Genomic DNA, 14,277 nt, shown 5'->3' with positions numbered 1-14,277 from the left:
ATGTTTGGAACTGTTAGGAGAGAAGCAAACAAAAAGACAGATGTCATTGCTTCTAAATTGATGGTATGTCTGTACTTAGGTTACTCTGTTCAGTTCTGGTTCTCCGCTCCTCATTTCCCCTCTCCGTCTTGAAAAAGACAGAACTGGAGAGGCTACACAAGACATAAGAACAAAGGCATGAAAATTCTGCCATGTGAGGAACAACTAAGTACACTAGGACTTTTCAGCCTGAAAAACATTAATGGGAAAGATTGCAAGAGGTTTGTTAGATGAGAAGTTGCAGAAAGAAGATGAAGAGAGATTGGTGATAGTGTCTCTTATAGTATAGGAATGAAAGAGCATATAATTAAGGTAGCAAGTGGTTGGTTCAAAGCAAAGTGTAATGGCTTTTCATATATTACATTATTGTAGTCTTTTCATATGTTATTGTAATTTGCAATATTGCTTATAAATAATAGGAGCAATGGCTCGTTTAGTTCACTGTGCGGGTAACTGTCTATATAATTAATGGCAACATGTGGGAAAAAAGATCTGGGGTCACTAGACAGTCATGGTAGCAGTATAAATATTCATTTTAATAATACTGCTATTAATGCATGATAATATATAAATATATATATTTTATGTTACTTTTTATATGTACAATATATGTTGCACAGAATACTATTGAATGTATTACTAAATTATTAATGTACCTATTACATGGATACACAATATATAGTATCCATTCTATTTGTAATGTGATTAAGATTATTAATAAAATATTAATATAACAATATTGATATTGTTAGCTAAGCATCCTGCTCACATGACTGTTCATTTCATTGCTATTTGTCCCATTTCAGTTTTTTAATAAATTTTTATGTGATTGAGTTTTAACTAAAGAAATATGAGCTATGCTTTTAAAGAATCACATTCTTCTCTAAATAATTAGCTTACATGGATATACACTTTTTTATAACAATGAAGCCTGTTCCTTCTATATTAATCACTGGTAAAGTATTTTTGCTGTTTGCTAATACTACTGACGTTTCCTGGTTTGTTATAGCCAGCACAGTACACACGCTATTACACTCTTAACTCATTGGGGTGCTTTTGAAAAATTGTCAGGGAGCTTTACGTGATACAAAACACAGCTTTTTGGAGTAGACAGCCCTTGTGCTGAGAGGTTCCTACTGATTTTTCTTGTCCTGGTGCGACTGAAAGTTTTAGTCCCTTCAGGTCTTAAGTCTGGGATCTAAATGGGATGTTTTTTATGTTGATCAGCTTGAGGCTTTCCAAGACTAGCACCAGAGCTTTTGCTGTTAAGGGCAAGTTAACTCAGTTTGCACAGACTTTACAGCATAACAATATTTGACTTCAGAATTGATGAATTTTGTTTGTTATTATATAGATTTTGGCTTTAAAGTGCCAGAGGAGTAATATGGTTAATGAAGCCCATTAGTGGTAGATTGCATACCGGGTTACCAGAACCATATCCAAAGAAGTGTAATTTATAGAATTGTGGATGAAATACCACTTGCTGTTCAGATAGTACAAACAGTATCATTTCTACCCACTTTTCAGCAAATAATAGAAGGGCAGCCTTTGGGAAGCCCCAGAGACATCTGGGTTATGGGGCATGGCTGCTCTTTATGCATGACCAACTTCACCTGTGCACAAAACCTGAAACACAAGATTCATGTTCTTCAGTTCTTTGTATCTTCTATATACTAGATTTTTTTGTGTCACTTTTTGTGGTGTGGAGGTGTAATCTTGTTGAGTCCAACCCTAACACTCCCTAGGGTGGTAATTCATCTTTCAGCAGTACATAACATATGTCTAAATCAAAAATATGAAATTTGATTGTTCTATATTTAACTAAGTGCTAACTGCACATATTTGTATTTGCCAAAAGAAATAATGGATATGTTTCTGCTATGTGTTTAACTGCAAAGATATAAACATTGTGAGTATATTTCTATATTTTTGTTAAATGTACTTTACTCCCTGAAGTGCAATACAAGAAAATTTCATTCTGAAAGCTACATAAACTCCAAAATTGTAAGTAAGTATTGTTCTGCTCAATAAACTGGTAACTATTCATGGAGATTCAAATTAAGGAAACTGTGCTTTGTGTTTTATTTTGTCTTTCTTTTTCCTTAACAGCTTGTTTACTGTTGACCTGTTTAATTTACAGACATGTACATACCTACAAATGTGTTTCCGTAGATGTAATAGATTTTTAATGTTTGAGCTATCTGAAAGAATTGATTATTTTTTTTATGTTTTATCTTGTGTTCTGTTCTTTAGAGTACTCGAGTAGCTTTAGACCATCTGGAATCTGTTCCTGAGAAACTGAGCCTGTTAGAAGATTTCAAAGATATTGGAGTGAGAAAGTTTTCATTTGACTCTTTTAGTAGTTCTAAAATATTTTGGTTAATGAATAGATAAGTTAGTTTAAAAGATATTTAAAATTACATATGTACATATTATGTAGACAAAAACATACAGAAATTTATTTCCATGTTTATACAGATTTTTTTGGAGGTTATAAATTTAGTCCCAGTTAGTAATACTGCTGAAGTGCTCTATGAGAAAATTTGTAATGAAATAAATTATGCCAGTTATTTCAATGTTTAAAGTAATGAGTGAAAATAGGTGAGCTTTAACCACTTTTTTGTTTTGTTTTGTTTTGACATAATGCCAATAATTGTCACTTATTTTCCCAGTATCACTATCAAGTCAAGGTGTGTTTGTTTCGACAGAGGGATATATTGACAGTAGTGGTGGAGTACTGTCAAGAGTGATAAGCCTCAAATTAGATCTTCAGTGGCTAAGTGGCTAAACCACTGTAGTATTATTATTTTCCATACATGAAGTTGGTTGTTTACTAAAAAAGAATTTAAAATCTCATTGCACAACATTAAATTTATATCAGTATTAAATCACAGATCAACAAACACATAAAGATTTGCATATTATTTGCTACATAGAATTTCTTATCCTGCTGTAGTCATAAACATTTCAAAACATACTTGTTTGGAACGTTGCTTATTCTAAGCGTTCTTGCAGAAGTTCACATGATTTATACTAATTGCACGCTATTTTATTGCTGTCATCATCAACAGAGTTAGGAACACAAACGCTGATTGAAATGTGTGGGGTTTTTTTAGAAAAAATATTGTTGAGGTGTATAGTTTTAATTTCACATTCCAGATATTCCCAGAAGAGCCTTTTGCTCTGACAGAGTTTGACATTTGCTTTCTGTTTCTGATGGTTCTGCACTGCTAAAGGAAAAATTCTCTGAGTTAGGCAAAGCAGAAGCTTAAATGCGGGGTCTCTACAATCTCCTTCACACTTGCACTCTCTTCCTTAACGTTACTATGAAATGACATTGTCATTTTCTGGTTTGCTGTAGTTATTGCTCAGCCACTGTTCATGAGATAGGAACCTAAAGTCTTTGGTTTAATTTTAGCTCTGTCTTTCTCCTCAATGCTTAGTTTTTTAAAGGTTATTTTCTTAAGACAAGTCCCTGCCAACAACTGTGTATTGTTTAATAGACAATTTATTATTCAAGAGAGCTAAGCTCTATACCTTAGCTGTGAGAATGATGTCAGTTTGGAGTTTCATTAACTCTTCTATTTGAAAATAATACATTGGATTTTTTTGTACAATAGCATATTTTACCCGAGTGCATGAATGAATTATTTCAAAGCCACTCATCGCTTTCCACTGCTAGCAAGTTCTTCGCTCGATGTTTTCATGGGAAGGGAGAAGGAAAGGGAAAGTAAATCTTTGATAATGCCTCACAAGTTGTCTGGTTGCTGTATTCATTCAAGTGAATCATTAGCTAGTTCACTGAGAAGTGTTATGGATTTTTATTTGAAAATACTTTTTAGTCCATATCCTTAGAACACTTTTTTTTTCAAGTCTGTACAGTATTGTAATTAATTTTTTGCCTTTACAGAATTTCTTTGTTAGAGTGTATAATATTACTGAATTTTGGAAAAAGTCACAAGACATCATTCACCAGTTAAGGATGAGGCCGTTCACATTTTAACATATTTCCATTGTAACATTATTTTTCTGTACAGAACATTATGCTTTCGTATGGCCCCTGTATCTCAACCTCTGAAAGTCAGTAATTCATTCATTCTTGCTGTATTGAAAATCCTTGGTAATACCTGTGTTTACAATAGCCATCCAACATTTATTAACTGCTTTTCACATTATGAAATCATTTAGATCTTTCAATGCATTTCTAGGAGTCCCATTGCCGAAGGGAGATGATTGAGGAAAGGTATATGAAGTATAAAGAAATAGTGAGTTCTCTACAGCAACAGCTGGAAGATTCAAAGCAGAGAGTCCAACAATTCAAGGTATGTGTTTGTACTCCACTTTTGTTTCCCGATTACTTTCAATCAGCAACGTACGCTTATTTGATGTATATTAACTCCTGGTACTAAACACAGACTAAAATCACACGTGAGCATTTCTGGTTTATCTATCTGCCATGGCTGATGTAAAAGTTGATGACAGAGGTGTTGTCTTCATTGTAAAGTGCCACAGATGCTTTCCAAAAATCTTTAAAATTTCACAGCAAAGTGTCTCACTGTGTCTCACTACTCTGAAGTATTTACCTGCTTCGTCAACTTGCTGCCTACAGCAATTGTTTTGATTGGTCTGTTCAATTTTCCCTTGTCCTTTCATGTAAAAAATATAGCCACCTTCTTCCTCCATTAAAAGGATGACTGATTTGTAGGTTGTGTATAGTGATTTTTCAGTAGTTGATCTTTGCATTCTTTACAAAAGATACGGTATGGTGTCTGTTTCATACATAAACAAAATCTGGGCAAAGAGAGGGGAAGTGATTTGCTAAAGATCACTCAGCAGACTGATAGCGGGGCTAAGCTTAATTTCCTAACCCCCTGCAATACAAATCCAGTGCTCTTGTTTAGAAACATTGCCTGTAATGAGTTCACCTTCCCAATTGTTAACACACTTTCTTTCTCTTCGTATTAGCTTGTTCGTTGTCTTATCACTTCTCATTATGATAGCAGCTTGTCATTATGATAGCAGCTTACTTCAGCAGAACTACAATTACTTATGGACGTGGTTGAAATAAGTGATCAGAACTGAAGAATCGTGCTAGCATCTCTGCTACTTATCAAGATTCTTTGGCAATGACTCTTACCAGTGTCTCCAAGCAGTTGAGCTCAAAATCTAGGATCACACACCATGTATCAAAAAACTTTAAGCTGTTTGTGTTCCCCACCTCCTCCTTAGTGGTCTTCCTTCTGTGAAATGAGGACATACTTACCAGTAGGTCTTTTAAAAAGTTAAAATAGGTTGCTGTTGTAAGAAGAAGGTATTAAGCTGCTTGAAAAAGCCATCTTGCTCTTCTGTAAGAAAGAATTGAAAGGAAGAAACAGGGCAGATTCAGTCGGTTGCTAATGATAATCTTCAGTTTCTTGAATTTCTCTTGCATTCACACAAGATTTACTAATTCAGTAGCCTTTGAAATCTGCAAAATGTTGAAAAGCTAAGTGAAATGCTATCAGCTCATGGTAGAATATAATATTTCACTAAGCTGACTGAACTCACTGAGCTTGCATGATTTGAACTCTATATTCAGAATCCAGTATAAAACTGATTCCAAAACAATATTTCCTCTTTCTTTGGACAACAGAGAACATTTAATGGCTTCCATTTAGTCAGGCCTAATTGGGTTTTTGCATGACATACAGTACTCTTTGCTGTCACGGCTGTTACAAATAGAACAGAATGTTCAAAAACAAGTAACAGACGGGTGCTAATCTGATTTCACTGATCAGGCTGGCTTAGTCTAAAAAAACCCTTTTTAATGCTTGCCTTTCTTACCCTCCCTTGGAACTAACTCAAATGCATTGTTGCTGCTTTTTTTTTTTAATTTCGCTATTTGTCAATTGGGAGTCTCTAAAATTGATTGGTGTAAGAGTGTAGGCTTGAGGACATGAAAGTTCATTCTTTCTGACAGTTTTGATTCATGTTCTGTACGCAACACAGTGCTGCTGCTGTACAGAGTGGACAGATATTTGGTAGGTAATAAGAAAATGCATGTTTTAAAAAAGAGAGTTTTTGTAAAATCTTTACATTGACCGTTTTAGATAAAATTACTTCTGGAATTAATCTTTCTCCTCTGTTATGCTCTTCTTTCTAGACTTTCTTGTTATACACTTCTTTCAGCTTGCTTGCCAACATTAATCTTGGACAGGCATTATCTAATCCTGCATCCCATCCTTTGCTCATTTTAAGGAGCAAAAATGAAAGCAAAGTTGAATGTTCCCCTAAAAGCTGTTATTTTTCTTTCTTTCTTGTGATTTCATTTGTCCCCACTCAATCTTCCTACTCCTCCGTAGTCTTTTCAGACGGCTGTAAAGTATCTGTTGCTTAGAAGCCCAGGAAAATCATAATTGCTATTTGTATGTGTTAAAATGTAAGATTTCCAGTAATAAAGGAGGCCAGAGGCTGGCAGAATGCCATCAAGTACACCAATCGTGATTTTTCAACTAAGAAAGGGCTGAGTGATAGTAGATAAAGAAGAAATTGGGGAAAAGAAGGTAAATATAAAGTGTAAAAGTAAAATATATAATAGAGAATACCAAATGAAGCAAAATCAAAAGAGAAGGCTGGAGGAAAACTAAAGATAAGTGTTATGACGGATAGATGCAAATATTTTAGGATAGTGTCCCTGCCATGAATAACTGACCATCCACTTAAACACAGCATGCAGAGGTAGTTGTAAATGAAGCACATGAGAAAAGGCACATTCTGTGAGTTAAAATTTCTGTAGAGAAAGCCATTTTGTATTGCAGGTGCTGGTAGAAGCACCTTGCTTGTTTAAAAGCTCTGTTCTAAGGTAGCATTTCTGGAGGCAGAATGGAAAGACAAAACCTTTTTTTATTCTTTAAAAGTTGTTATTCTGCTATGTACACTTTAGGTCTCTCATCAGCACATAAGGGGATTAATATGTATAATTCCATTAGTATTAATAGGAATAAATCCGTCTTCGGTGATGGGACAAAAGCTTATTGTATCCCTAAATTAATGTTGAATTTTATTTTGTTTTCTGTTTAGTTTTCAAATCTTAATATCAGCATGAATGATAAATTGCAAGATGTTTTAACAAAACTCCCTAAGGCTGTTTATGATAAGAATTGAGTAGCAAAATTGAGTGTTTTATGAACTGATGCATTTGTGCATGATTATCTCTTCTCATTTCAAGAAACTGAGTAAATTGGATACCAAGCCAAGCTTTTAATCTTATTTTGGAAAGTATTGAAACTGGGGACTACTTGCTGTGGTGCTAATAAAGATTTACAGAAATTTTGTTTAAATGGCCTTTTTAAAATGATCATTTTTTAGCTTATAGACCAAATTACTCACCAAAAAGCTATGCTGTATGGGTCTAGCCATAAATAGTAAGATTGTACTTCAGACTTTATTTACTGGTTTAACAAAAAATGGAAATGCAAGTTCAGGTATTTTGATATGAGAAATCAATGAAACTTGAGTTTCCTCAGTAGGAGGGAAAATGGGTTTAATTTTTATTACTACTTACTTGTGGAACTTTAGTGAATTAATGTGGACTGTTCATTGATGAGGAGATCGTCATTCACTGGTGTGTGCCCTGCTGTATGCTCTGTCCTGAACTGTGGATGTGATGTAAACAGGAAAGAGAGCATTTTTACAACTTACTGTAGTGACAAGAACTTGCAATGCTCCCAGTGCCTTTCTCAAGGCAAAGCGGGTTTTTTTTGCAGTGATTTTGTAGTGATGAAATGGGCATGAAATTCATAAGCAAATTAATTTCAACCTAACTGCAATACCAGGAATTATGAGAATTTAAATCAGTATTTTCCAGAATGTGTGAAATCACAGCATATACCTCTATGTGTTCTACTGTATGTTTTTGTTAAAGTTTACAGCTTCTTGATATTAACAGATAAAAATTATTTTTATTTGGCTGCCATAGGATGTGAAAATGGATGCTGAAATTTCTGATATAGAAGTGGCTGCTCCCTCTTCTAGTTGGCAAACGCAAAACAGCTTTTTGTCCAGCTCACTGCTCTCAGATTCAGGTTGTAAGTATTGTTTCACAGAAAAAAAAATCTACAAATAATATATTGTCATCTTTTAAAGTTGTTTTACTTTACTACTTTTCCACAAAAAAAGTGCTAGAACCATTTTAAGAATCTTGTTGTGTTTTAGCTTTAGATACTGGATGTCTGCCTTTGTCTAGGAAGTACTTCATGACATCCCTCTGTCGAGTTTTTTGAACTGGGACATATAATATATTCTGTTTGTCATCCAAACCTACTCCAAAAAAATAGGCTGCACTTGATTCTGAATCTCTGCATGAAGAATCATTCCTGTGTAAGCTGTGTGTCTTTTCAGGGACCAGAGAGACGTCCTTAGCCAAGGATTCTTTCCCAGATCTTTCATTTGTACCAGTTAGTCTTGTGCTTGTGTAGCAGTTTAACAGTGACAGTTAATTCACTAATTCTTTTTCTACTTCAATAGTTGGTTCTAACTATTCCTTCTGTCCCCTAGTGCATATACAACTTGTGGTCATGGAAAGTCATGAGATCTCTGACACAGCTAGGAATTGCTCAGTAAAAGATAGGATATATTAGATCTTCCTCTGGTACAGGCACTCCTTTGCATGAGTGTCAAAACTAACTTTAAAAAAAAAAAGGTTTTTAAGGGTTTTTTTGAGCATATCAGCACATGGATATCAGAATACTTTTCTTCAGAAGGTTATCTCTTTCCATTCCATCTCAACGTAGCCAGTTTGTGTTCTGGGAACCTATTCAGTAAGTTGCATTCTATGTAATGGAAAGTCCTATTTCAGGCTTCATTGCACTTTCAAACCTTTGCATCTTTAGAATGAGTGCTGCAGTACATTAGTGCTCACCAGTAAGCCCTGAGTTGATCTAATGAGGTTAAAAATAATTGGTTTCTTTTCCTTTCAGAATCTACAGGTTGTGATTACTATCTTTTTGCAGAGCATACTGAGCAACAACAGTGTGACTAAAGCATAAGAGTAAATGCCTCCATCTCATCTGTACTTCAGGAGCAGTTTCCTCTGACTCAGACCTGGTTTTCCATTTTCCCTAACCCCATCCCTGTCAAAGTCTTGCAAGTCAAAGTACAGCTCAACCTGGGGGGGTACAGAAAAGAAATAACCCATACCTTGCAGGCATGTTGGACTAGATGACCTCCAGTGGTCCCTTCCAACCTCAACAACTTGGTGAATCCACTGCAAAAAATTGCTGAAATTTAAAGATGCAGCATAAATGTTGCTAAAATATTACAGTATCTTTATATTGCTTAACCTGAATGGAACTTGCTAGAACTGTGTTACTTTAGTACTTTTAAATAATCTTTAGGCAATTGTCAGATAAATGGGATCCATGTGATCTGAATACCAATACGATGAACCAGTTCTGGGTATTTATTCTCTGATTCAACTAATTTTTACCAGCACTAAGCTTTCTGGAGGTGAAAAAATCGGTGATGAATGAAAGACTGTAGTGATTCAATGAAATATTTGAGGAAGGCGCATTTTGAAACCATGTTGAGGCATGGCTGAGGGACTTTTTTTTTTTCTTGCTTAAATCTTTCATATTTTCCAAATCCCAGAATGGTGCTGAGAGTGTTTTTAGTTTTGTTCTTTTGCCCAGATGGTAAGAAGCTATTTTTAAAAATAATAATTTTTTTTAAAAAAAGAAAAAAAAAAGTAAAAAAACCACTGAATGTGTTTCATTTTTTCCTATTTGTTTTTAAGGGAAAGGAACTGCTTACAAAAGCTTTAGAGCTTTAGTTTCTTACTTGTATTCAGTAAAAATCCATTAGTCAAATTTTCTGAGGCTAAATCAGAGAAGCAGACATAGAATATTTTTCCTATCCCTGATTTGATTTGACTCTGATAGATTAGGTGGTATTCTTAATTTCTCACTTTCTGATTCTTTTCTCTGAAGAGTTAGTGCTATTATATGTTCTTTATGCTCAGTATGAGAGCAAGTCAGGTGCCCATTGAAGGTGCCTGATGTTATTTTAGACGTTCTAGAGAACGCTTGAGCCTGATCTCCACCAGTCAAATGTGTCTTTTGAAGTTGTTGCTCTAGTTCTTGAGGACAGTGAAAATTCTGCAGTGGTATTAACATTAAGGAGCTTTTTTTGTAATTGCCAGTGAGCGGCAAATGATAAAATCAGCTACTTCAGTCTTGTTAGTCACATAAATGCCATGAACTTTTAATTTCAGTAATGATATTAATTATCTGTAATTTGAGACTTTGAAAGCAAAGTATAATTTGAGGCCTTTTGCTCCCAAACCTCCTGTAGCTTTTAATAAATCTACCTATAAATGTCATCACCTATTTTTCTGTAATTAATTTTTGTCCTTACTTCTTCAGAAACAGAAGAATGGACTCTTTTTTTTTTTTTTTTTTTTTTCATTTACCTTTTGGAGCAGTTCACAAGCCTTTATGATTGAATGTTTCCCTGCTCCGTCTCTTAAATTCATGAAACTTATAGAGTTAATTATAGAGCCAATAAGTAGTACTGGAAGCTCCCTTCCCAATGTGTGTCTCTTATGACTTGTGGAGAGCACCAGGGAGGAGAGGAGACATGTTTGATGTAATTTAATTTATCAGTGAGAGGGATCCTGGGATTTAAGTTTAAAGTTGGTTGCAGAAAGAGGGACAAAAAGTATGAAAAAATAAGTAAGGGAACAACAATCTGCTTCCATATATGTATTTAGCAAAAAAGTTGTCAATGCAGCAGGCAGTTAATGAGAAAAGTAATTAACATAGACATTCTGTTTTATGTCTGGTCTTCATGTTTCTGGTTTAATTTCTACAATTATAACAGCTTTTCCATAACAAACTATTTTAAATATGCTGTGGGAATGAACTTTTATTTCTATACCCGTTTTCTTAGAGAGGAAGAATTTTAACTGAGAAAATAATTTATACAAGGAAGCATCCATTAGACGTGGTTTGCAATCTGGTTTAGTATCAGACCAAAATTGTTGGTCTAAAAAGTCACTACTGGTTGTTATCTAAAGAATAATCCTCAGAAATTCTTTTTCATTGCCAGTGTATTTTTCTGAAATTTTGTATTACAAAGATCCTTAGAATTACACATGCTTTACATTAGCTTTGTGAATTGGGTTCTGCCTTCCTCTTTGTACAGTTCATCACTTCAAGGTTTTAACCTGGATGGTTTCCCAGAAGCCATATGGCTTTCAGGCTTTCTATTGTTGTTGGGAATTTATGTTCCAGGGCTTCATAAGCTGTGACTTTATGGAGAAGAAAATAGCCACCAGTTTTCCCAACTTCTGTAGGTGGGACCACAGCCTTCTCTGACCATTTGGCTCTGGTGATACACAACCCTCTTGTGTCGACTTGATATATAGTAGGAGTGATATCATGGTTGATTAACAACAAGTTGCCCTGAATGTTGATTTTATTGGCATAACAATTAACTCCTGCAATGTATGTCAATGTCTGTCTTTATCCCCTGCCTTTTTCATAAGTTCTTAAGACTATTTGTATTGACATTTATAAATAAGTAACTTAATTACAAGTAAAAAGTCATTGTAACATCATGATGCTGTGGGACACCATTCTAGAACAAAACCTAAGGCTGCTCAAGGATAGGAACCCAGAATGATTGGAATCTCGACATCATTACTTTGAAAAATGCAAATTGATTTAGTTTAGCAATGAATTTCCTTTATGATTTTTCACTTTACTTTGAATACTGACCACAGGAACATACAGTAGCATAGTTTTGGAACAATACTGAAAACTTTATGCTGAAAAATGGTAACTCACTGTTATATTAATGTCCCAAACACAGTGGTTTTGTTCTCCTTCTGAAAGTAAAAACATCTCACTCCTACTAATTAAACTGTGAAGACTTGCTCCCTGTGAAATAACTTTTGCTTATGTGTTGCTACAATGTTACTGAACTATTAAAACATTGCACTATGGGTATGTATTACAAACAATATAGGAAGGAACACTTTTCTTACACGCTTACAACATAAGGAAGGCCATTAGAAGAAGGGTATGTTGTATAAGGTGATATTCACTTCCTTCCCCTTAATTTCTGTCTTTTGTTAAATAGTTGCTAGATGTTTGGATATTTGGAATTTTTTCCTCCAGCACTTTATCATAAGATGTCATCTCATATTGTCTACATTTTGATGCAATGTAATATATTCAGAAATAAGCATTATATGTGCAGCCTGCTGTGAAGGTATATACAGAGTATGGCATCCTATGAACACCTGTTCAGTGTCACTTGGTGACTTTAGTCCATGCTATTGGTAAAGATATTCCCTTGGGAATTTTCTGAGTGGTTTGGTTTGTCTTATTTAAACAAAAATACTGGAAAATTAAATGGAAAATAAATGTTAGTGGAATTACCAATTTTTTTTTTAAATGCAGTTTGTGTTTCTTCTGTATAAGACAGCTCTTGGCCATGCCTGTAACATATAGTATTAAAATTTGTTTCTCTAGAAAAATAAGTCAGTTTCTCAATTCATAGCATTATGAATATTGAGTATTTATTAATACCATATTACTTGCTGTGTAAATTATAATATTGTATAATGAAATATATGTTTCATGTAAACACTGATAGTCAGCAAAATATATGTGTTTCTCCGAAGATGTTTAATTACTTTTTTTTGTCTGACTTATTTCTAGCACTTAGGAAAAGAATGGTTCCTTTTGATAAAAGTGGCACCAAGGAAGATTCCGTTAATGTTGCTGTCAGTGAAATGAAGCTGAAAGCAGAAAGAGGGAAGCAGTAGGACATTTTACAAAAACATGCCAGCTTTCTCTGTGGTAAATTCCATTCCATTTTTTGGTTTTGAACAGTAGTAATTCCATCTGCTGTAGGAGTGATGCACCCTCAATGATTCAGCTGTTGCCAAACACTTAAATGAAAGAGCACCAAGAGTGAGTCTAATGAACTCTTGTGATAATTTATGTAATTTGTACACCAAAAGTTTTCTGGGATTATGCTATTCTCTTGTATTTGTTTCTGCAGTTCTCCTAAACTAAAATGATTGTATTCCTGAAATATTTTGAAAGACCTGTGACATTAATCTTTGCTATGAGCTTATTTACTCCTGCACAGGAATTTTTCTGATATTTGGTTTTTTTATAACTTTTAATAACATTATTAATAATGAAAAAATATCAGAAATTACCTTTCTCCTAATATTTATTGTGAGCGTCATTATACAGTGTTGTGCAGACTCATTTGTGATTTAAGGTTCTTTAGTTTGCAACAATTGTCTAAGACAAGTAATAAATATTAAACAAAACCAAATTTCCTCAAACTTAGTGGAAATAATGATTTCAAGTTCAGCATAGTTTTGTGGTAAGCTGTTAAGCATTTTTCTTCTGACCAGAACAGTTTTGTGAGATGAACTCTAGTAAGGCACTCAACAGCACCTGAATCTCACCCATCTGTATTAGGCATGTTGAAGGGCACTGCTATATGGCTGTGAAAATTTTAATAGCAGGGTTTAGTGATCATTTATTCTGTTTTGTTCTCTATTAGAAGAGATGTGTCATATTGCACAGCTGTATTTGTTCAGATATCTCTATTCTAAACAAATTGGATACAGTTTTGCCTTACTGCGGTCTCAAGCAGCACGTCTCAGCAGAATTCACTGCAGTCAAAAGAAATGCAAGTGTTTCTGATGGTCCTTGTTTATTCTCCTCTCTAGTGCTTCTGGTTGAATCCCTACTAATGTGCCTTAAAAAATTTGCCAAATCTATCAGAGTACTGTAGCAACATGAACATCATTGAAACCATTTTGTTTTGTTGGCTCTTTCATATTTAGGAAACCTAGTTCTTCTCTGAAACACTGTCTTAGCACTGTAGGTGTCTCAGGCATAATTCTCAGGTCACTGTGTGCCACCTTAAAACAGGACCTTTTCTTTTTTCTTTTTTTTTTTTATTTTCTGAAGAAGTGTTCTGCAGTCCTAGCGCGTTCTCTGGACAGTGCACTTACTTGACAATTCCCTTGTATTCAGCCTGTTTCAAACAGAACTTCTTGCTGAGAACACCAAAGTCAGACAAGGAAATGAGGAAAAAAAAGAATTCATTTTCCTTTCATTTTCTATACACTTAAATTACTTTAAATTAAAACAAAATCAAATATGGTCAAAAAAGTTTTCTTCACCTTTTGTGTGTGGATAATGCTATGCATTGTAGTGCTGGCAC

The 14,277-nt window shown here is 34.4% G+C and overlaps 1 protein-coding gene across 1 annotated transcript in view; it reads left to right on the top strand.

Moving 5' to 3' along the window:
* CEP128 (centrosomal protein 128) overlaps positions 1 to 13,371 on the top strand; it is a 121,247-nt gene extending 107,876 nt beyond the window's left edge. Inside the window, exons 22-25 of the mRNA XM_074148406.1 lie at positions 2,293 to 2,370; positions 4,248 to 4,361; positions 7,997 to 8,105; positions 12,744 to 13,371. Coding sequence (XP_074004507.1) covers positions 2,293 to 2,370; positions 4,248 to 4,361; positions 7,997 to 8,105; positions 12,744 to 12,850 — 408 coding nt within the window. The 3' untranslated portion in view covers positions 12,851 to 13,371. The remainder of the gene's footprint in view (positions 1 to 2,292; positions 2,371 to 4,247; positions 4,362 to 7,996; positions 8,106 to 12,743) is intronic.
* Positions 13,372 to 14,277: the final 906 nt, after the last annotated feature.

Source organism: Numenius arquata, chromosome 6 (assembly GCF_964106895.1).
Source record: "Numenius arquata chromosome 6, bNumArq3.hap1.1, whole genome shotgun sequence".
Classification (NCBI taxonomy): Eukaryota; Metazoa; Chordata; class Aves; order Charadriiformes; family Scolopacidae; genus Numenius; species Numenius arquata.
The sequence above is the reverse complement of the archived record's forward strand: the minus strand, read 5'-3'. Positions and strand labels throughout refer to the sequence as shown.